At 43.2% G+C, this 22,898-nt stretch overlaps 1 protein-coding gene across 1 annotated transcript; it reads left to right on the top strand.

Moving 5' to 3' along the window:
- Window positions 1-525: 525 nt before the first annotated feature.
- psmc3ip (PSMC3 interacting protein) lies at window positions 526-18,915 on the top strand. Its single transcript, XM_060902069.1, has 8 exons — window positions 526-632; window positions 993-1,093; window positions 4,109-4,198; window positions 4,312-4,423; window positions 5,127-5,272; window positions 11,720-11,773; window positions 13,717-13,776; window positions 18,381-18,915. Exons 1-8 carry the CDS (start codon window positions 611-613, stop codon window positions 18,435-18,437), a joined length of 642 nt encoding a protein of 213 aa, XP_060758052.1. The 5' UTR covers window positions 526-610; the 3' UTR covers window positions 18,438-18,915.
- Window positions 18,916-22,898: the final 3,983 nt, after the last annotated feature.

The raw sequence follows: 22,898 nt of genomic DNA, 5'->3' as shown, positions 1-22,898 counted from the left end.
TGTGAGGCGACGGCGCTAACCACTACACCACCGTGCCGCCCGGTAACATATATAAAGAAAAAAAATCAGATAAACATGAAATGGCTGGTGGATGGTATGAGCGCTCTGAAAAGCTTGTCAGGCCGTCGGCTATGAATAAAGGCTGTTGTGAATATTTGCGTAGTTTGTGTGGTCTTATTGTACATCTTTTATATCAATCTATTTCAAAAGAATTTTGATTCAATCAAAAAACAGCAGCTGCTTTCAGACCATCAGTGTTTCTCAGTGGAATCAAAATGGCGTCCTGGAGTGAAAATGTTTGTCACCAAACTTTAAAACTTTGATTGAGCTACATAAAAAAGAGAAACACATTTGAGTTCAGGAAATTCTTCAAATGTGTTAAACTTTAATTGCACACTTCTGTTTTTTTTGTCTTTTATTTGTAAAGGACTTTTATTCAACCGTTTAGCAACAAACAGTTTCTGATAACTCTGATTAGCGGTTGCTAACCGGATGTGACGTCAAAGGTGCGCCACTACTACAAGTCCCATAATGAAATGCGGCGCGCGAACTTCAGAGGAATAAACAGAAGGTAGTTTTAGGATTGTTTTGTCGATACTGAGGAATAAAAATGAGTAAAAAAGACTCTGGAGGTAAGTATAAACATTACGTATTGGTCATTAACACACGAAAAAAACCCGAGCAACGCTTTTTCAAGTCGGAATACAGATTTAATTTTTATTTATGTGAGTAAATATTGCTAGCTAATCCGCTACCGGTTTCCCTAGCTGGAATCCGACAAGTCCCGCCTTCTGTGCTAGGATTGGCTACCTGATTGTACGAACACAATCCTATTGGCAGTGGGCTGATGAATATGAAATCCTAGCCAATCATCGCACAGGAGGCGGGACTTGTTCGAAAACGGGTATAAATATTAAAAACTTAACTTCAGATAGATAGCTAGTTTACGTGTCATGAAATCTTGCTGTTTTTGTGTTTTGATGTTGTTCCAGCTGCAGACCTTATCCTGTCCTATCTGAATGAGAAGAACAGACCGTACAGCGCTCAGGATGTCTTTGGTAACCTGCAGAAACAACACGGACTCGGAAAAACGGTATGTTTAAAAAGTCACCAAATCATACGCGCTGCTGAATTCTCGATTCTGATTGGTCAGAAGGTGTTGAGTAATTTTTCAGTCACAGCTGGAAACCAAAACACTGGATAATAATGCACTGAATGCACTGTAGCTATGGAAGAACTTGGCTGCACAAATGTAGAAGAAGAAACCTTTATTTGTCACATGCACACTTTCAAGCACAGTGAAATTCATCCTCTGCATTTAACCCATCTGAAGCAGTGAACACACACGCGCACACACCCAGAGCAGCGGGCACTTCAGCCCAAGGCCGCCCCACGTCAACCTAACTGCATGTCTTTGGACTGTGGGGGAAACCGGAGGAAACCCACGCAGACACGGGGAGAACATGCAAACTCCACACAGAAAGGCCGTCGTCGGCCGCTGGGTTCGAACCCAGAACCTTCTTACTCTGAGGTGACACTGCTAACCACTACACCACCGTGCCGCCCCAATGTAAAAAACAAACGAACAAAAAAAAACTCCCATGTGTGTGTAATCATTGATATAGTGAGGTTTTCTGTAAAGAAGTGTTTTGTTTAGCATTTATGGAAGGATTAGATTAGATTCACTTTATTCATCCAACATCGGGGAAATTCACGTGTTACAGTAGCAAGAAAAAGTCAAACAGATAAATAAAACTGAAATAAAAATTAGACAAATGAAGGATTAAATACAGAGGGCTATTTGCATCATCTACCGTGAAAAAGTATCTCATCTCATCTCATTATCTCTCGCCGCTTTATCCTGTCCTACAGGGTTGCAGGCAAGCTGGAGCCTATCCCAGCTGACTACGGGCGAAAGGCGGGGTACACCCTGGACAAGTCGCCAGGTCATCACAGGGCTGACACATAGACACAGACAACCATTCACACTCACATTCACACCTACGGTCAACTTAGAGTCACCAGTTAACCTAACCTGCATGTCTTTGGACTGTGGGGGAAACCGGAGCACCCGGAGGAAACCCACGCGGACACGGGGAGAACATGCAAACTCCACACAGAAAGGCCCTCGCCGGCCACGGGGCTCGAACCCGGACCTTCTTGCTGTGAGGCGACAGTGCTAACCACTACGCTACCGTGCCGCCCGTGAAAAAGTATAGAAAAGAAAAAATTGCCTTATTGAGAGGCTTGGAAAAATTGCACATTACAGGTAGACTCTGTATATATACACACACATATATACATAAATAACATATATATATATATATATATATATATATATATATATATATATATATATATATACACACACACACACAAGTGTATATATAAGTACTTTTAGGTTAAGCTGTAATTTTGGGGTGACATGGTGTGATGTAATGGTTTGCACTGTCACCTCAGAGTAAGAAGGTTCTGGGTTTGAGCCCAGCGGCCGACGACGGCCTTTCTGTGTGGAGTTTGCATGTTCTCTCTGTGTCTGTGTGGGTTTACCCCACAGTCCAAAGATATGCAGGTTAGGCTAATTGGTGGCTCTAAATTGACCGTGAGTGTGAATGTGTGTGTCAGCCCTGCGATGAGCTGGCGACTGGTCCAGGGGTGTACCCTGCCTCTCGCTCATGGTCAGCTGCGATAGGCTCCAGCTTGCCCTCCTGCGACCCCACACGGGATAAGCGGTTACAGAACAAACAAACAGTAATGTAGTGGTTAGCACCGCCACCTCACAGTAAGAAGGTTCTGGGTTCGAACCTTGTGGCCTTTGTGTATGGAGTTTGCATGTTCTTCCCATGTCTTCATGGGTTTCCTCAGGGCGCTCCTGTTTCTCCCGTAGACCAAAGACATGTAGATTATGTAAAAATATCCAGCCAGTGTACTGTATACTTAGTGTTGGTCCCGAGCCTGGATAGATTGGCGAGGGTCGTGTCCAAAAAAATCCACAAAACAACACCTACAGATCACGATGATCCATGGGAGCAGCTGAAAGAAGAGGTTAAAGGAACAGTCCACCGTACTTCCATAATGAAATATGTTGTTCTCTGAATTGAGACGAGCTGCTCCGTACCTCTCCGAGCTTTGCGCAACCTCCCAGTCAGTCAGACGCGCTGTCACTCCTGTTAGCAATGTAGCTAGGCTCAGCATGGCCAATGGTATTTTTTGGGGCTGTAGTTAGATGCGACCAAACTCTTCCGTGTTTTTCCTGTTTACATAGGTTTATATGACCAGTGATATGAAACAAGTTCAGTTACACAAATTGAAACGTGGCGATTTTCTATGCTATGGAAAGTCCGCACTATAATGACAGGCGTACTAACACCTTCTGCGCGCTTCGACAGCGCATTGATACCTTCACTCGGAGTTGTACCATTTTTTTTTTTAGACAGGGCAGATGGACCAGGGCCTGGAGCCCGCCTGGAGGTGCCCGACGAGGAGCGCTCTCGGCCGGCTTGGGAGGCAGACGGCAGCCCCTCCTGGAAGTGTGGTTTTACCATGGGCCTCATGCGGAAAAATGACAAAGTCCCAATTTTACCATGGGGCTCGAGTTGTACCATTTTTTTAGACAGGGCGGACGGACCAGGGCATTCGCCTGCCTGGCCGTGCCCGAAGAGGAGTGAAGGTATCAAGTCGAAGCGCGCAGAAGGTGTTAGTACGCCTGTCATTATAGTGCGGACTTTCCATAGCATAGAAAATCGCCACGTTTCAATTTGTGTAACTGAACTTGTTTCATATCACTGGTCATATAAACCTATGTAAACAGGAAAAACGTGGAAGAGTTTGGTCGCATCTAACTACAGCCCCAAAAAATACCATTGGCTATGCTGAGCCTAGCTACATTGCTAACAGGAGTGACAGCGCGTCTGACTGCGTCTGACTGACTGGGAGGTCGCACAAAGCTCGGAGAGGTACGGAGCAGCTCATCTCAATTCAGAGAAGAACATATTTCATTATGGAAGTACGGTGGACTGTTCCTTTAAGCTGTAATGTGTTTTGCATATGTAATGTGGAATTACATTATATACATGTGATGACTCTGTCTTTCTCTGTGTGCGTGTAGGCAGTGGTGAAGGCCATGGAGCAGCTGGCGCAAGATGGCCGGATTAGAGAGAAGGTCTATGGCAAGCAGAAGATCTACTTTGCAGATCAGGTGTTTGTTTACACACTGTAAAGCCGATAGTAATATGATTTTGGTGATAATTTTATCAGTGAGGAAGAAACGTCTTTAATATCCTGTGTGTGTGTGTGAAATATCCGTCTCAGTCTCAGTTCGCTGACGTCAGTGATGCAGATCTGAAGCAGATGGACTGCCGCATCTCGGAGCTGAACAGCCAGGTGGAGGCGGTGATGCAGAGCTGCCGGCAACTTGATACAGGTACACGCTTGCTGTTTACCCCACATACACCATGTACTGCAGTGTCGGGGAAGTCGTAATGGTGTGAGAGTTTCGAATTGGCTTTGAAATTGCATTCACAAATGCTCTAATCTGATTGGTCAAATCTGAAGGTATTTCTTTAACAATACCTGTAACAGTAGTGCAGCTGTGGCTCAAGAGACTCTATTAACGTGCTCGTTCTTATGTTATCGTTTCTACAGTAACGGCTCATTCAAAGGGACTCGGGCGCTCTATGTCTCAATCTAAGACTTGCTCTTTACAAAGAAACTCGTCTAACTGTTTATACGAAGAAATTTTCTGTAACGTTCTTCAGATGTTCCACAACATTAAAAGTAATTTATAAACTGATAAATAGTACGCCATATTGGAAATCAGTAGAAATGTCAGTGACCGGAAGCCATCCGTCTTTGCGTGCAAATAAATAGTCTTTGATGAAAGTAAATTTCCTCATGATGCTCGTCTGCATAAGTATAAATTTATACACTCGTTAATGTTCATAAGCATTACAATATTAAATTATTCATCATGAAAAGTGAATACAGTTTAAACTTATGTACGTCATAATAATAATAAGTTCGTTGATGCAACGGATCGCAGAATCGCTGATTTCGCAGCGTATGAGAACTGTTTCCTGGACGCTCACTTTATTTGCTGTATTATTATTTTCTTTGCCCGCGTACAGAGCTGAAGGAGCTGAACAGCTCGCTGACCACAGCAGAGATGACGACGCAGATTAAGGAGCTGAAGGCCGAGTGTGAAGGCTGCAGAGCTCGACTGCACAAAATCAAAACCGCCACCAATCACATCACGCCTGAGGAGAGCGAGAAGGTCAGATATCTCTGTTCATGGATAAGTGTTAAACCCGATGACGCTAAACATCAGTTTATAGTGTGGAAATGTTTACATCAGGCCAGAGTGAGGGATTTCAGCCGACAGGAAGGTTATGGGAAGTCAAATAGTTACTCTTTACAGCCGTGGTGACCAGAAAAGCATCTTGGAACAATCATCAGGTTAAACCTCAGGGGATTAATACCAGTGACAGGAAGAGGTTATTGTGGGGAAATTAATCAACAACTTTCCTCTTGACTCTTTCTTTCTGGCTTTTTTCTTTCTTCCTTTTTTTCCCTTTTTCTCTTTTGTTCTTTTCTTCTTTCAGGCTGACTCTCTTTCTTTCTGACGGTCTCTTTTTGGCTTTTTCTTCTTTCTGTCTGTCTTTTTTCTCTTCTTTCTGGCTCTTTTTTTTTCTCTTCTTTCTGGCTCTTTTTTTCCTCTTTCTGTCTTCTTTCTGGCTCTTTTTTTCCTCTTTCTGTCTTCTTTCTGGCTCTTTTTTCTTCTTTCTTTCTGGCTCTTTTTTCTTCTTTCTTTCTGCCTCTTTTTCTTCTTCTTTCTGGCTCTCTTTTTTTTCTTCTTTCTGTCTCTTTTTTTTCTCTTCTTTCTGGCTCTTTTTTCTTCTTTCTTTCTGGCTCTTTTTTCTTCTTTCTTTCTGCCTCTTTTTTCTTCTTTCTTTCTGCCTCTTTTTTTCTTCTTTCTGGCTCTCTTTTTCTTCTTTCTGGCTCTTTTTTTTTTCTTCTTTCTGGCTCTCTTTTTTCTTCTTTCTGTCCGTCTCTTTTTTTTTCTTCTTTCTGTCCGTCTCTTTTTTTCTTCTTCTTTCTGCCCGTCTCTTTTTTTCTTCTTCTTTCTGCCCGTCTCTTTTTTTCTTCTTCTTTCTGCCCGTCTCTTTTTTTCTTCTTCTTTCTGCCCGTCTCTTTTTTTCTTCTTCTTTCTGCCCGTCTCTTTTTTTCTTCTTCTTTCTGCCCGTCTCTTTTTTTCTTCTTCTTTCTGCCCGTCTCTTTTTCTTCTTCTTCTTTCTGCCCGTCTCTTTTTCTTCTTCTTCTTTCTGCCCGTCTCTTTTTCTTCTTCTTCTTTCTGCCCGTCTCTTTTTCTTCTTCTTCTTTCTGCCCGTCTCTTTTTCTTCTTCTTCTTTCTGCCCGCCTCTTTTTTTCTTCTTCTTTCTGCCCGCCTCTTTTTTTCTTCTTCTTTCTGGCCGTCTCTTTTTTTCTCTTCTTTCTGGCTCTCTTTTTTTCTTCTTTCTGTCTCTTTTTTTCTTTCTGGCCATCTTTTTTTTTTCTTCTTTCTGGCTCTTTTTTTTTCTTCTTTCTTTGTTTTTTTTTCTTCTTCTTTCTGGCTGTCTCTCTCTTTCTTTCTGCCAGGGTGTGTGCACAAGTATGTAAACTTGTGTCCCCTTCATTTCAGACTAAATGAAGTGAAGCCTTGTACCTCTCCTGTATCCTTTTTGTTTAAACTCTGCCAGATGTCTGGCACTCAGTAATGGACCGCATCTGTAACTGACCTGAACAGAACACTAGGTGTCACCATCAGATCAAACTACGAGTAGAAACACCAGATCACCACCAGCTCATCTCCTTCTGCTTGTTCCAGTATTAATGCCACAGTTTTAACTTTGTAGTAACTCTATAACTGTTGAAAACAAACAACCGATGGTGTGAATTTAGGGGTATTGATAGAAATATACGCTCAGCGGCCACTTTAATAGGAACTTGTTCTTGATTCTAAGGTTCCTGTTCTCGGCTGAAGGAGTGGAACCCAACGTGATCTTCTGTTGCATGCTGAGATGCTTTTCTGCTCACCCCGGTTGTAAAGAGTTGCTATGAGTTACTGTATCCTTCCTGGCAACAAAGCTCAAACTGATCTGGCCTGAGTTTCCCAAAAGCTTCGTAGCACAAAGATCATCATTAAATGGTCGAGCAAGCAGCATAATGAACTCTCTCTCTCCTAGTTAAGAGGCTTTTGGGAAACCAACTCCTGTCCATTTTCCTCTAACCTCTCTTAACAACAAGGCGTTTCCAACCACAGAACTGTTGCTCACTCGGGTTTTTTGCACCGTTGTGTGAAAACCCCAGGAGGAGATCAGCAGTTTCTGAAAAACCAACACCCATGCCACAGTGAAAGAAGGTCACGCAAAAATTGAGATTGCAGTTTTTCCCATTCTGATGTTTGAACATTGTGAACGTTAACTGAAGCTCTCGATTTGTGTCGGTGTGATTTGATGCGTTGTGCTGCTGCCAAGGGATCGGCTGATTACTTCAAAACGTTCTCGGCTTCGTCCCGAAACAAGGGGTGTAACTGTATACTGCAAAGCCGTATATCACTGTGCACAAAAACTCAACTGAAAGAAGCAATCAAAGAGAAGAAAGCTTCATGCTGGCATGAAGGACGGCGCCATATGGACCGTCGCACTTGAAGACGGCTCAGTTTTGCTCCAGTGGATGAGGACTACAATCATTATAATAACTCTAGGACTGCAGTTGTCATAAACAATTGATAACTTCAACAAAACAGGCTTCATGGTAAAATTATAATGTATTTCCTGGCTACACAGTTATACTTTGTGACTCTCTAGTAGTAGGACACCGTTATAGAAGCAAGTTATTTATAATCACGCTATCTGTTATCACCCAGATGAGGATGGGTTCCTTTTCGACTCTGGTTCCTCTCAAGGTTTCTTCGTCATGTTGTCTGAGGGAGTTTTTCCTTGCCGCTGTCGCCACAGGCTTGATCATGGTAGCCGCGGGGTCTTAAAAAAGTCTTAAATTTAATATTCCAAAATTAAGGCCTTAAAAAGTCTTAAATTGCTTTGCCCAAGTCTTAATTTTTTAAACAAAGGTCTTAAATTTACTCATACTATTCTACAATGTGAAAACGTGGGTTTTGCGTAACATCAGTGAATTTCTTGGAGTATGCGCAAAGAAAGAAACAATATTGATACATTTTTGCGCCAGCGCAATTGTTGGAGTCCGTGGTGGAGAGGAGACTCCGCGAATCGCAGCATGGGGAAGTGTCGTTTTAATCAGCTTTGGCTTTCAGATGAAAGATATCGTGATTGGGTGAGGGAGGTTCCTGGAAGCGACATTGAAGCAAGATGCTGTGTTTGTCGAAAGACCGTGAAGTTGTCCACTATAGGTCATTTCGCTTTGGAGTCTCACATGAAGAGCTCAAAGCACATTGCATCTGCCCTCCACCGCCACCAGCCCATCGCTCAGTTCTGCACGGTTCAACCTCCGAACGCACCTGGAGTTGGCACTAGCACCACTGTTGAACGTCAGCAGCATCAGCCAAGCCAGACATCATCAGCAAGGCTAGCAACAACACAAGGGCCGAGCAGTGGCATGATGGGTGTCGGTGGAACCCCGACACTTCGGGCAGAGGTGCTCTGGATTTTAAAAACAATTACGGAACACCACTCGTACAGCTCGAATGAGGGCATAAGCGAACTCTTTAAAGGAACAGTCCACCGTATTTCCATAATGAAATATGCTCTTATCTGAATTGAGACGAGCTGCTCCGTACCTCTCCGAGCTTTGCGCGACCTCCCAGTCAGTCAGACGCGCTGTCACTCCTGTTAGCAATGTAGCTAGGCTCAGTATGGCCAACGGTATTTTTTGGGGCTGTAGTTAGATGCGACCAAACTCTTCCGCGTTTTTCCTGTTTACATAGGTTTATATGACCAGTGACACAAATTGAAACGTAGCGATTTTCTATGCTATGGAAAGTCCGCACTATAATGACAGGCGTACTAACACCTTCTGCGCGCTTCAACAGCGCATTGATATCTGAGCTCCGCATCAATGCGCTGCCGAAGCGCGCAGAAGGTGTTAGTACGCCTGTCATTATAGTGCGGACTTTCCATAGCATAGAAAATCGCTACGTTTCAATTTGTGTAACTGAACTTGTTTCATATCACTGGTCATATAAACCTATGTAAAAAGGAAAAACGCGGAAGAGTTTGGTCGCATCTAACTACAGCCCCAAAAAATACCATTGGCCATGCTGAGCCTAGCTACATTGCTAACAGGAGTAACAGCGCGTCTGACTGCGTCTGACTGACTGGGAGGTCGCGCAAAGCTCGGATAGGTACGGAGCAGCTTGTCTCAATTCAGATAAGAGCATATTTCATTATGGAAGTACGGTGGACTGTTCCTTTAAGCTGGTAAATAATATATTTTATTTTTTTCTTTACCAAATTCTAATAGAAAACGAGAGCGCCTGAAAGAGAAACCATATTTAGAACAAACCTGCTACATGCTCGTCAAAAACACGCCCTGGCTGCTCGTGGACGGTTTCCCTTCGCGAAAACCTCGACCAACTGCCGTTTACGGGCCACAAGGACTTCTCTTAACTTGTTGAACTCAGGGTCCGTGAAGATATTTAGTTTCAAGTCGGACTGATTCGGATAGCGCTGGATACGTCTCTGGAAAGACGTGAGCGAGGACGGCTCATACACGCCGCTATTTTTCTTTGTTGCAGACATGAAAAAGTTGCACAGCAACATGTTTAGTTCTTCGCCAGGTACGTCTTCCACCTTTCGACCTTCATTTAAGTTTCGACAGAACTTCCCAAAGACATTGAGGTCGTCTTTTTTGTTGTATTTTCTGCCCTTTGCTCCTCAATAAACTGCTGGATTTGCTCAGCGTTGGCAACAGTTACAGATTTTCGGCTTTCTCCTGAAATGTTTTCGTCGTCCTCAGGGTAGTAAAACTCGCTTTCGCTGTGAACACTGTTGTTAGCGCGAGCCATGCTGTAACATTAACGCGATTATACTGAGATATGCGAAAATAAATGTTGACAAAAAATTGCTACTATATTGGTGGTGGTTGTTGTGAACGAGCGAGTCGCCAAAGGTCCATAACCGGGGTCGGGATCGTAGGATGCCGGACCGCTCGCGAGCCAATCAGAGCGCACGATTTGATGGAAACCGGACTGCGAAAAAAAAAATTGTTATTCCACAAAAATCAAGTCATACATGAGTTACGTAGCACCAAGTTGTCTATAATCCATGTACGACAAGATTAAGTGGAATAACTGCATTATTCTGTCCACATTCACTGCATTTTGAGAAACGCTGTATTTTTAATTTTTGCAAATTCGATAATGAATAATAAAAAAAAAAAAAAAACTTTATACAAAACATCCGACAATCATTTCCGCTTAGGCGGACTTCTTAAAAACCTATCCATGGCTGCACGAATTGACTTTAGTGTTGTTGTTTTTTTTTTTGTAGAAAGTGCCGTCTTGCTGTCGACGTATAGAATAGCTTTAGACGTTTTATTTAATTCTTCCTCGGATGTTTCATTCATTCATTCATTCATTATCTCTAGCCGCTTTATCCTTCTACAGGGTCGCAGGCAAGCTGGAGCCTATCCCAGCTGACTACGGGCGAGAGGCGGGGTACACCCTGGACAAGTCGCCAGGTCATCACAGGGCTGACACATAGACACAGACAACCATTCACACTCACATTCACACCTACGCTCAATTTAGAGTCACCAGTTAACCTAACCTGCATGTCTTTGGACTGTGGGGGAAACCGGAGCACCCGGAGGAAACCCACGCGGACACGGGGAGAACATGCAAACTCCACACAGAAAGGCCCTCGCCGGCCCCGGGGCTCGAACCCAGGACCTTCTTGCTGTGAGGCGACAGCGCTAACCACTACACCACCGTGCCGCCCCCTCGGACGTTTCAGTTCTGTAAATTTCAAACTTCTTTGAGCTTTTGAACCAGTCTTTAAAAAAAAAAATAATAATAATTCAAGTTTTAATGCTTAAAGATGAAGATTGTAAACAAACCGGAGAAACGACAGGAGCAATTTGTGAAAAATGCGATAATTAATAATAATTATTGAAAAATTTTTAAAAAATCTTACCATCAAATACTTTCTTTCCATATTTTGTTGCTTTTTTTTTTTGTATTTTTTGGGGTTTTGTTTTCGAGTCGAGTTTTTATTTCGTCCTCGGTTGGTTCAGCAACGCGCTCTGCCATTTTGTTTTTCTCTACTCACAGTATATGAGCTGCTAGCCTAGTAGTAGAGTAGCCAATCAGAGTGCACGATTGCTCATATCCAGTGAATGTGAATAGAATAAGAAGGGATAGTGAAGCTTGAACGTCGGTGGACACGGAGACTGTGTTGAAAAATAATGCAAGAACAAACTTGCGATGTTTTCTGGATGAGGCCGAGAACCTTTTGTAGCCTCGTAGCTACAACACACTGAGAAACATCTCTGAACACCTGTGTCGGTGATTGATTGCTCGCTTCTGGATCAATCCGTGAGGTAGAATCTCCGAGGCGGCAGAGGCCGACATTCTCAGATCATACTTTAATTCAACCTCCATCAGTACAGACGGATCAAAACCTATCGGGGGTAAATCTTTTTTTTTTTTTTTTTTAATAAAACGGTAGTTGCACTTGTAATTTCTCCTTTTGTACTTTTCACTCAGGTGTACAAAGAGAGAAGCCTCTACGTGAAGGAGTGGAAGAAACGCAAGAGACTGGTAAACATCTCTATCTGAAATAAAATGTGTGATTTAGAAATGAACATATACATTTTTTTTAAATGCCCTCATACCATTTTAAAAAAAAATTTTTTTTCTTCTCGTTTTCGTTTCCGGTTGAGAGTACGTCGTGCGCATTCTGGCTGCCGCTTCTCACCAGAGCTTTTTAAAAATTATTATTTTTCTTTTTCAATTTTCATTTTTTTTTTGTGTGTGTGTTTGTGTAGTTTGATGTTTGAGTGTTTTTGTCCGCCGGTTGTGGTGTAGCTCCGGACCCAGTTTTGGGCGTCGGTTCCCTCCAGGCCTTGGTTCGCTGTGGGTGATGCCTGCGCTCCCAGCTGTGGACTGTAGTGAGCTCGTTGCTCATTTGACATTGTGGTTGTCCAGCGCTCTGCGCTGTAATGCTTGGCGTGATGTTCCGAGTGATGTTCCGAGTGATGTTGCTCGGTGGCGTCGCGGCGGCTGTGCAGGCGGTTTGGGACACACCAGCGCTCTGCGTGGCGGAGCTTCTCTGCTCGCTTTGTGGATCCACGGCATGGTGTTCGAGCGATGTGGCTGATGGCGTCGCGGCGGCGGTGCTGGAGATGTGGGACTTGTTTTCGTGCGCCTTTTGGTGGGACTGTGGCTGCTACACCACAGGAATTATATCCTGACCCCTACTTGGTGGACTTTTTATTTTTTATTATTTATTCATTATTATTATATTTTTCTTTGTTTATAACTGTAAAGCGTCCTTGGGTTTCTTGAAAGGCGCTATATAAATTCAATTTATTATTATACCAGAGTGCTGTCGAATTCTCGATTCTGATTGGTCAGACGGCGTTACGTTATACGTTAGCATTCCTATTGTAACCTCTCATTCAAGAGGTTTAGATTAAAAAGGAAAATCAATTTTATTTAACCAAGGAAAAATAATTGCCGATATCATTGTTTTCCGGTAACCAGATGTTTATTTTTTAACATTAAAGGAACAGTCCACCGTACTTCCATAATGAAAAATGCTCTTATCTGAATTGAGACGAGCTGCTCCGTACCTCTCCGAGCTTTGCGCGACCTCCCAGTCAGTCAGACGTGCTGTCACTCCTGTTAGCAATGTAGCTAGGCTCAGCATGGCCAATGGTATTTTTTGGGGCTGTAGTTAGATGCGACCAAACTCTCCCGCGTTTTTCCTGTTTACATAGGTTTATATGACCAGTGACATGAAACAAGTTCAGTTACACAAATTGAAACGTAGCGATTTTCTATGCTATGGAAAGTCCGCACTATAATGACAGGCGTACTAACACCTTGTGCGCGCTTCGGCAGCGCATTGATATCTGAGCTCCGTATCAATGCGCTGCCGAAGCGCGCACAAGGTGTTAGTACGCCTGTCATTATAGTGCGGACTTTCCATAGCATAGAAAATCGCTACGTTTCAATTTGTGTAACTGAACTTGTTTCATGTCACTGGTCATATAAACCTATGTAAACAGGAAAAACGCGGGAGAGTTTGGTCGCATCTAACTACAGCCCCAAAAAATACCATTGGCCATACTGAGCCTAGCTACATTGCTAACAGGAGTGACACTGCGTCTGACTGACTGGGAGGTCGCGCAAAGCTCGGAGAGGTACGGAGCAGCTCGTCTCAATTCAGATAAGCACATATTTCATTATGGAAGTACGGTGGACTGTTCCTTTAACAGAAGGAGTCTGTCGCGTCAGCATTTTGTAAAGTCATGACAGCCTGACTCATCTTAGCTATAAAAAGTGTGCCGGCGTTTGTTAATTCATAATTGTATTTGTTGCCGTGATGGAAGAGGAATAAAATACCTCACGACAGGCTGTTCAGGATGTGCCGTGGCTCCATTTTGTATCCAGTCACATGACTCCACTGATTATTTTCCTAGAACAGCAGCACACCACCGAGTGCTTTACTCCTGACTTAATCATTTTTCATCACGCAGGCAACTGACATGATGGGCGCCATTCTTGAGGGATACCCGAAAAGCAAGAAGGAATTTCTGGTGAGTCGTTATTGGTGAAGGTTTGCGTACAAGCGGCTTCCTTTGTTGTGAATCTGTGTTTCGTTTGCAGCAGTGGGGAAAGCATACGGTAAGCACCCAGGACAAATAGTGTGTGTCTGGGCTTTTTTGGTAATTTTTCCATCAGACAAGTAGGTTCAAAGGACAAGAAAATGGGGTAAAAACTTGTAGCGCAAAAAAACCCCCCAAACTACGCTGCTACATTTTAGACTTGAGGCAACTCGCGGAGTTATAGCTACGATGTACAACCCCGATTCCAAAAAAGTTGGGACAAAGTACAAATTGTAAATAAAAACGGAATGCAATGATGTGGAAGTTTCAAAATCCCATATTTTATCCAGAATAGAACATAGATGACATATCAAATGTTTAAACTGAGAAAATGTATCATTTAAAGAGAAAAATTAGGTGATTTTAAATTTCATGACAACAACACATCTCAAAAAAGTTGGGACAAGGCCATGTTTACCACTGTGAGACATCCCCTTTTCTCTTTACAACAGACTGTAAACGTCTGGGGACTGAGGAGACAAGTTGCTCAAGTTTAGGGATAGGAATGTTAACCCATTCTTGTCTAATGTAGGATTCTAGTTGCTCAACTGTCTTAGGTCTTTTTTGTCGTATCTTCCGTTTTATGATGCACCAAATGTTTTCTATGGGTGAACGATCTGGACTGCAGGCTGGCCAGTTCAGTACCCGGACCCTTCTTCTACGCAGCCATGATGCTGTAATTGATGCAGTATGTGGTTTGGCGTTGTCATGTTGGAAAATGCAAGGTCTTCCCTGAAAGAGACGTCGTCTGGATGGGAGCATATGTTGCTCTAGAACCTGGATATACCTTTCAGCATTGATGGTGTCTTTCCAGATGTGTAAGCTGCCCATGCCACACGCACTAATGCAACCCCATACCATCAGAGATGCAGGCTTCTGAACTGAGCGCTGAGAACAACTTGGGTCGTCCTTCTCCTCTTTAGTCCGAATGACACGGCGTCCCTGATTTCCATAAAGAACTTCAAATTTTGATTCGTCTGACCACAGAACAGTTTTCCACTTTGCCACAGTCCATTTTAAATGAGCCTTGGCCCAGAGAAGACGTCTGCGCTTCTGGATCATGTTTAGATACGGCTTCTTCTTTGAACTATAGAGTTTTAGCTGGCAACGGCGGATGGCACGGTGAATTGTGTTCACAGATAATGTTCTCTGGAAATATTCCTGAGCCCATTTTGTGATTTCCAATACAGAAGCATGCCCGTATGTGATGCAGTGCCGTCTAAGGCCCCGAAGATCACGAGCACCCGGTATGGTTTTCCGGCCTTGACCCTTACGCACAGAGATTCTTCCAGATTCTCTGAATCTTTTGATGATATTATGCACTGTAGACGATGTGTTCAAACTCTTTGCAATTTGACACTGTCGAACTCCTTTCTGATATTGCTCCACTATTTGTCGGCGCAGAATTAGGGGGATTGGTGATCCTCTTCCCATCTTTACTTCTGAGAGCCGCTGCCACTCCAAGATGCTCTTTTATACCCAGTCATGTTAATGACCTATTGCCAATTGACCTAATGAGTTGCAATTTGGTCCTCCAGCTGTTCCTTTTTTGTACCTTTAACTTTTCCAGCCTCTTATTGCCCCTGTCCCAACTTTTTTGAGATGTGTTGCTGTCATGAAATTTCAAATGAGCCAATATTTGGCATGAGATTTCAAAATGTCTCACTTTCGACATTTGATATGTTGTCTATGTTCTATTGTGAATACAATATCAGTTTTTGAGATTTGTAAATTATTGCATTCCGTTTTTATTTACAATTTGTACTTTGTCCCAACTTTTTTGGAATCAGGGTTGTACGTCATAACTATAACATGAGCCACACATTACGAATCCCACTGCTTGGGATCGTCCACCGTGAGAGCCGTCTAGTTTTGAGGAAACACTTACAAAGACGAGCACAAACTTCTCCTGCTGTAGGTCAGGTTGCGTTCTATTTGGACTTGGATGTCAGAATTTCCAACTGGATTTCTGATTCGGGAAAGTCGGAAGAACCTTAGCAACCATGATCTGAAAATCCAAGATGGCTGCTCCACATATTGACTGTAGTAATATACTGTTTGTGTCTTCTATCTATGGACATGTTGCTACGGTGTTAATACGCTTAATGAGTTATCAACTTGTATTGGAACAGGGGCAACTGGGGTGTGATGTCATTCCCAGCTCCAATCTTTATTAGGTTCCCAAAATGCGGTCTTCACACCTAATTTACAAGTGCGGTGAAAATTATTCTAAGGAAACGTATAGAAGGGAGTTATCAAAACTTAAGTGTACTATTTTAAAAATGTTATCATCAAAATTCTATTTCTCATTCGGAATGCTATTTTGTCGCTGCTATAGCAAGTTATGAGTGTTATATTACAGAGCATATTTCTATCAGTCCATATATCAAAGCAATGCCCGTAAACGAGATTCGTTGAGACCTGCGTGAGACATCGTAGGACGGAAGTAAAACGTACAGCGGAAATCAAATTGACCGTCTTCCAACGTTGTCAAAAAGACACGCGCGCCCTCTTTCGAATGCTGACGTAATCAAGCCGGAAGTTTGAAAAAAAGTAGGCAGTAATCGTCATTTAAACTCGTTTTTGTGCAATACTTCGTTTGGAAAACAGTTTTCAAAATGGCGGCGCTGACACTTCACGTTTCGAAGTCTCGCAAAAGTCTCGTGAAGATCACGCGGATAAGCGACGCCTGCCGTGGACCAAACGAACTAAACTCAACACGGCTAAAAACCGAACAGGCCGATAAGTATAATATTTAATCGCAATTAGTTGCCAATACGAGTCACGATATAAGGTTACTAAAACTGTAACATAATTGAATAACACGTTAATTAAGAAATAAAGCAAGTTTAAAAATGGTTATTGATAGAGACTTGGAAATTGCCTCAGGGAGTGAATTCCAGACAGACACCCCTCTAGAGTTCTGTGCCTTGGCAGTGCGACACTTCGGGATGTTCAGATTGTTACTATTCGTAGTGTTATGTTGACGTATGCTGGAACGAAACCAAATGCAGTATAAATCAGTCATGTTGTGGTTAAGTGACGGAATAAAGATGCTAGCTAGGCTCTGATATCGTTGGCGCGAGGACAAACAGATCATCGTCCCTGCTGAACCCGATCCGGGCTTGAGACGAGCCACGTTTGGTTGATTTGGCCAGAACTGCAGCAGAAGGGTTGCCAGTTCCTTTCTGCCCCTCACTCACTCACTAGCCCCCAAACATAACTACATCATCACTTGTTTACCGCAATGCATTGTGGGGGATAGCCAGGATAGGCAGCTGAGCAATATAACGGATGTCTGATTAATTTTATACGAGAGGAGCGATTTTGCCATGCTATGTCGTTGAAGACGATGAAATTGGTGATTTTAAGGAGGTGGATAACATGTCGAGGGTTTACAGCAGGAAAATCAGAATCCAAATCAAGCTTGGTGAGAAGGTAGGAGTCGAGACCGAGTCGACCACACTGTACTACAACATCAAATCTCAGAATTCCTGAGGACGTATATTGCACCAGCTAAACTTTACCGAGAAAACAAATCTATCTGAATATCAGGAATTGGCGTGGAGCAGCAGCACTCTCGTGGGGGATTCATGGGAGAATAACAATTCGAGTGATAAATGAGTGATTTGGTTAAATAAAACGTGATATCAGGAAACATTACCAAAAAAAAAAAACCCTTTGGAAACCCGCTGATCGGCCGTGTCACGTTCAGTATAAATGCGTTTTCTTCAATAAAATGTTGCTACCGAGGTACGCTGGACATTATACACACCCGAAAGAGAACCCTTCGTGGTTTGGGAGTTTTATCGGTCCGACAGGCTCGTTCGGCTGCCGAGTGCTTCGGTACATTGAGAGGCAAAAGTGGAAGAACGCTTCTGTTTTTTACAGGCTTTGGAATATTGCTAGTTTCAGATGATGAACCGTATCAATTGTTATCTATACCCGAAGGCCGTTCCGGCGACCATGGAAATATTGCTGGGGCACAGTTTAAGTACGTCTTTTTCCCACCGGAGAAACGTAAACGACAAACACTCGTCCGTTTCAATTCAGTTCAAAGGTTTTCGTTGCGGATTAAACTTACCCATTTCTTTCTTCTCTTCTTCTCAACTGGCAGCTGATAAATGAGGTGTTCTCTTTGTTGTGGAGACCATGGTTCACTTTAGGCGTGGTTAAACAGAACAACGCAGTGTTGAACAAAGGCGAAAGTAAACAATACGGCGGACCTGACCCTAGGTCTCGCCCATAATGCATTACGGTAAACAAGTGATGTCATTAGGGTCATTTAGAGTAGCCGGTTAACCTAACTGCATGTCTTTTGGATTGTGGAGGAAACCCACACAGAAAGGCCCCCTGTCAGCCACTGGGCTCGAACCCAGAACCTTCTTGCTCCTATACAATTAAGAGAATATTCATAAACAACTTTTCCCCCCTTCAGTACTCTTTATTAATGCGTTTAGCGAGCTAACTAGCTCGCCGTGTTTTTTCATGATGCTGGGTATCATTGTTTAATCTTTTGTCTTGTGTTTGATCAGGAGGAGGTTGGAGTGGAAACAGATGAGGATCACAAAGTGACGATTCCTAACGTCTGACGCAACCCTGAGGCGGTAATGACGCGTTTGATGGAGAGGAGATACTTGAGCATCACTTATTATTTATGATGTGTGGGTGAAGGAAAACTGCCCAGAACTGTAAATAGGTTTCAAACATTAAAACATTTATTTTCCGATTACAAAGAGTTCATATAAAAATATCGACGGAGATCCTCTGGTTACAATCGGCAGAAATCTTAAGCACAGTGTGTCTGCGTCAGTTTTGCATTGAGCTGCGATTGCGTGCAACTTCCACCGTATGGCTAAAGACAGAAAGAGTCCCTTTTCTTCCAGCACAGCACTGATTGATTAACCATCTTTTTACGGAAATAAGTCCTGAATGTACAGAGAAGTCAGTTTTCCTGAGAGTATCATTTCCTTGTTTTTAGTTACTGTCTCATTCAGTTACAGCCTTCGTGTTTGATCCAGGCCTGGGTTTAAATCCTTGTATGTAAATAAAATAAACTGATCATCAAAATACCTATGTATTGAATAAAATCGGAACGCACATCCATTTAAAAAGTCACCCAAAACTTATTTTAAACACGTTAATTCTTTTGAATTCAATAATAAATAGCTTAATGATTTATTTCTCTCTCTCACACACACACGTACACAAAAAAACCCCACCAAGACTACAGCCCTGCTACTAAACCATTTGCATACTCAAACCTGATGTGATGTTATAAAATAACAGCCAAACACTTGCCTTTTCAATCCAGAGAAATGTATCGAGCTCTTTTTGACACTCTAATCATATAAAAATAAGATTAAGTTAAGGGTGACTCAACACACATGACTTACGTTGAAAGTTTTACAAAGGACTTCTCATCTTAAAGGTCCCATGGCATGAAATTTTCACTTTCTGAGGTTTTTTAACGTTAAAATGAGTTCCTCTGACCTTCTTAAGTCACCCCAGTGGCTAGAAATGTCATAACGTGTAAACCAAACTACGCCCACCCTTTGTCAACATTTGAGAATGGTGCGTCAAAATGGCGTGTTGATAGGCTCTTCCCTTTACTACGTCAGCAAAGGAAATGATCCCCACGCCCCCCCTCTGGATTCCCACCCACTGTATGGATTGCCCGCCCAGCTCAAAAGTTGCCACCATAGATACGTCACTTCAATTTTGTAGTGAGGAGACCATAGAGGACACAACAACATGGCACCACCTAAGCGAGAGAAACATGGAAATTGCGCTGTACATGAATGTGACAACACAGAAAAGAGTCTGTTTTTACTGCCGACGGGAGAGCCCCTGAAGACGCAGTGGCTTAATTTTATTTACTCCAATAATACGCCGTCGAGTCTACCTAAGACGGTGCATGTTTGTCAGAAGCATTTTCCTGATGAATGTTTCCACAACTTGGGACAGTACAGGGCAGGTTTTGCACATCAACTGTCACTGAAGCCTGGGTCCGTACCAAGCATCCCTGCCGCATCAGCAACAAACACCGAACAAGTAAGTGTATAACTGTTAAGTCGTTTTGCCGTGTTTTAAAATCGGTGCCACGTTAGCCTTGCAATGGCTACATTAGCTGTGCAGCTAACCGCTTCCTGCAGTTAGCCAGGTACTCTGCGCTACAAAACCAAAAAGCATGCAGCATGCTCTGTTAAACTGAGTTTAGTCTGGAAATTGACTGTAACTTATGAGCTTATGTTTGACTATTGCTCCGCAATGCATGTCTTCTGTTGGATAAGCGATATGTTACTGTAGTTGCTGCTTCTATCCTCTTTGGTTATGGAGTGCGTGTTCTAGCCTAGGGTATTATACGTTCGTAAACTACCACTCCGAACACACTCAGTATCACGTTGAGTTTACGAAAGGAGTCCGAGGGAGAACGGGGTTTTGTCTTAGCAGCGTGGCTACAGGTGCTGATAGCAGCGAGTATGTGTGCACACAAACACTATACTGCTAGTGTTATACACACATTTTCACACTCCCTTATTTAGGTGGTGTTTACATTAGACCGTATCCGTCTCGTTTTCGTCGCGGATGCACTGTCCGTTCACATTAAAACGCCGGGAAACGACTCCACAGGCGGAACAACTTGAATCCGCCAGGGCCCACGTATTCAATCCATTACGTATCTGATCTGGTGCTGTGTAAACATTGAGGAATGAGGATACGCTGTGCTGAGCTCTAGTTGACGTCGTCATTGGACAACGTCACTGTGACATCCACCTTCCTGATTCGCTGGCGTTGGTCATGCCACGTTGGTCATGTGACGCGACTGCTGAAAAACGGCGCGGACTTTCACTTCCTGCTCGCGCGCTCTGTGAGCTGCGCAGGGCCGGAGTGCACACCATCCAGAGGGCACTCGCTGTTCAGGGCGGAGTGATTTGGAGCGCAGGATGCCTGCGGAGCTGAGCATATCCGTGTATTGGCGTTGCTGTGTGCACGCTAATCGTTTTAAAAACGTTAATCTGATGATCCGCTGATACGGTCTAATGTAAACCCCACCTTAGACTTGTGAAGTCGGACTCCGGGTCAAAAGCGAAAGCTTGGACTGTTGCTTGACCTGCCATTGCTACTGTTCACACACAGGTAGCATGCCCGCAGCTTGGTCAAGTACCCTTCCCCGCCTCCATGCTTCTCATTAGCAAAACGACGCACTGGGAAAAGAGCTGAAATGGGGCTTTCTCCCAGGAGGCTATATCTACGTGCCGAGGGTTCATTTCGAGAAAGGCTGCGGATATAACATCCGGAAACCTCCACGAGCCCGTTTAAAGCATCAACAAACCACCATGCCATGGGACCGTTAACTAGTTTTCCTGCTTTTTTCCCTCCCCGCAGTGGTTTGTGCTACACTTTAAAGTAGTAAAAGCACCTGAATAAGGAGTCAATATGCTCCCCCCCCTTACAGTTCACAATCGGGTTGCTTTAAAAAAAAAAAAAAAAAAGCTGGGATTAGTACAACTTCTCGCCAAGTTTGGTCTCACATGGAACCACGGTTCTGTAATTAAAAATGGTGCTTTGGGATCTGAATATGAGGTAACAGTGAAAACACAAACACAAATGTGTGTGCGTGCGATAGTTCAGCATTTCACTCGGCGTCGATCACGTTCACACCCGTAGACTGGACTGATAAGAGAGAGTCTGATTCAGAGGTAAGCAAGAGAGCACACGCATTTTACATGTGCAATAAAAAACACTTACATTATTGCATTGGTGTACAGAGCTGCTGATAAACAACACATGGACCTGGGGTGTGTTCACGTGGCGCGACTGTGATCGTGACCAGCACTTCCTTCCTGCACATCAAGTTGTTTAAAAAAAAAAAAATAGCACTGCAGTGACTGTGTTTTGAAGCTTAGGAGATACAACTATGAATGAGCAGGGGTGTACAAACTTTTGACTGGGACTGAAGAGGAACTGGAGTTCCTCAGCATCATTCTCAGATGAATGCGGTAAGATAAGACAAGACACTGATGCACTTTCTGGGTCACGGAACCTGAAGTACTGGAGTTCTGTGCCCAGAGTGGCTCGTGCTTCAGTAACACCTCTAAAGAAGAAACATTCACATTGTGATCACGTCCAAAGCTGGAACACACCCCAGTTCACATGGCTGTATTTTGTTGCACGATGCAACCTTTAATTAGACGATAAACAAGCTTATTAAGATCTATGACTCATACAGTGCTCAGCATAAATAAGTACACCCCCTTTGAAAAGTAACATTTTAAACAATATCTCAATGAACACAAACACTTTCCGAAGTGTTGAGACAAAGTTTAATATAACATCTGTTTAACTAATAATGTGAAAGTAAGGTTAATAATATAACTTAGATTACACATTTTTCAGTTTTACTCAAATTAGGGTGGTGCAAAAATGAGTACACCCCACAACAAAAACTACTACATCTAGTACTTTGTATGGCCTCCATGATTTTAATGACAGCACCAAGTCTTCTAGGCATGGAATGAACAAGTTGGAGACATTTTGCAACATCAATCTTTTTCCATTCTTCAACAATGACCTCTTTTAGTGACTGGATGCTGGATGGAGAGTGATGCTCAACTTGTCTCTTCAGAATTCCCCAAAGAAAATAATTTCTTTCCACCACAAAGGTGAAGGCTACAAGAAGATCAGCAAAGCTTTACTTATCAGTCAGAATACTGTAGCAAAAGTGGTACAAAAATTTAAGAAAGATGGAACTGCAACCATCTCACAGAGACGTCCAGGTCGTCCACGGAAGTTAACACCTCGACAGGAGCGTCTTCTGATGAGAAGGGTTGAAGAAAATCGGCATGCCAGTTCACTGCAGTTATCTAAAGAAGTAGAAAGCCAAACTGGGGTGGCTATTTCCCGTGACACAATATGGCATACGCTGCAGAGGAATGGCATGCATGGATGCCGTCCACGAAAGAAGCTTCTCCTAAAGCCCAGGCACAAAAAAGCCCACCTAGAGTTTGCTAGGGCCCATGCTGACAAAGACTACTGGGACTCTATACTCT

Source organism: Neoarius graeffei, chromosome 20 (genome assembly GCF_027579695.1).
Source record: "Neoarius graeffei isolate fNeoGra1 chromosome 20, fNeoGra1.pri, whole genome shotgun sequence".
NCBI lineage: Eukaryota > Metazoa > Chordata > Actinopteri > Siluriformes > Ariidae > Neoarius > Neoarius graeffei.
This window is presented reverse-complemented; position numbering and strand designations above follow the sequence as displayed.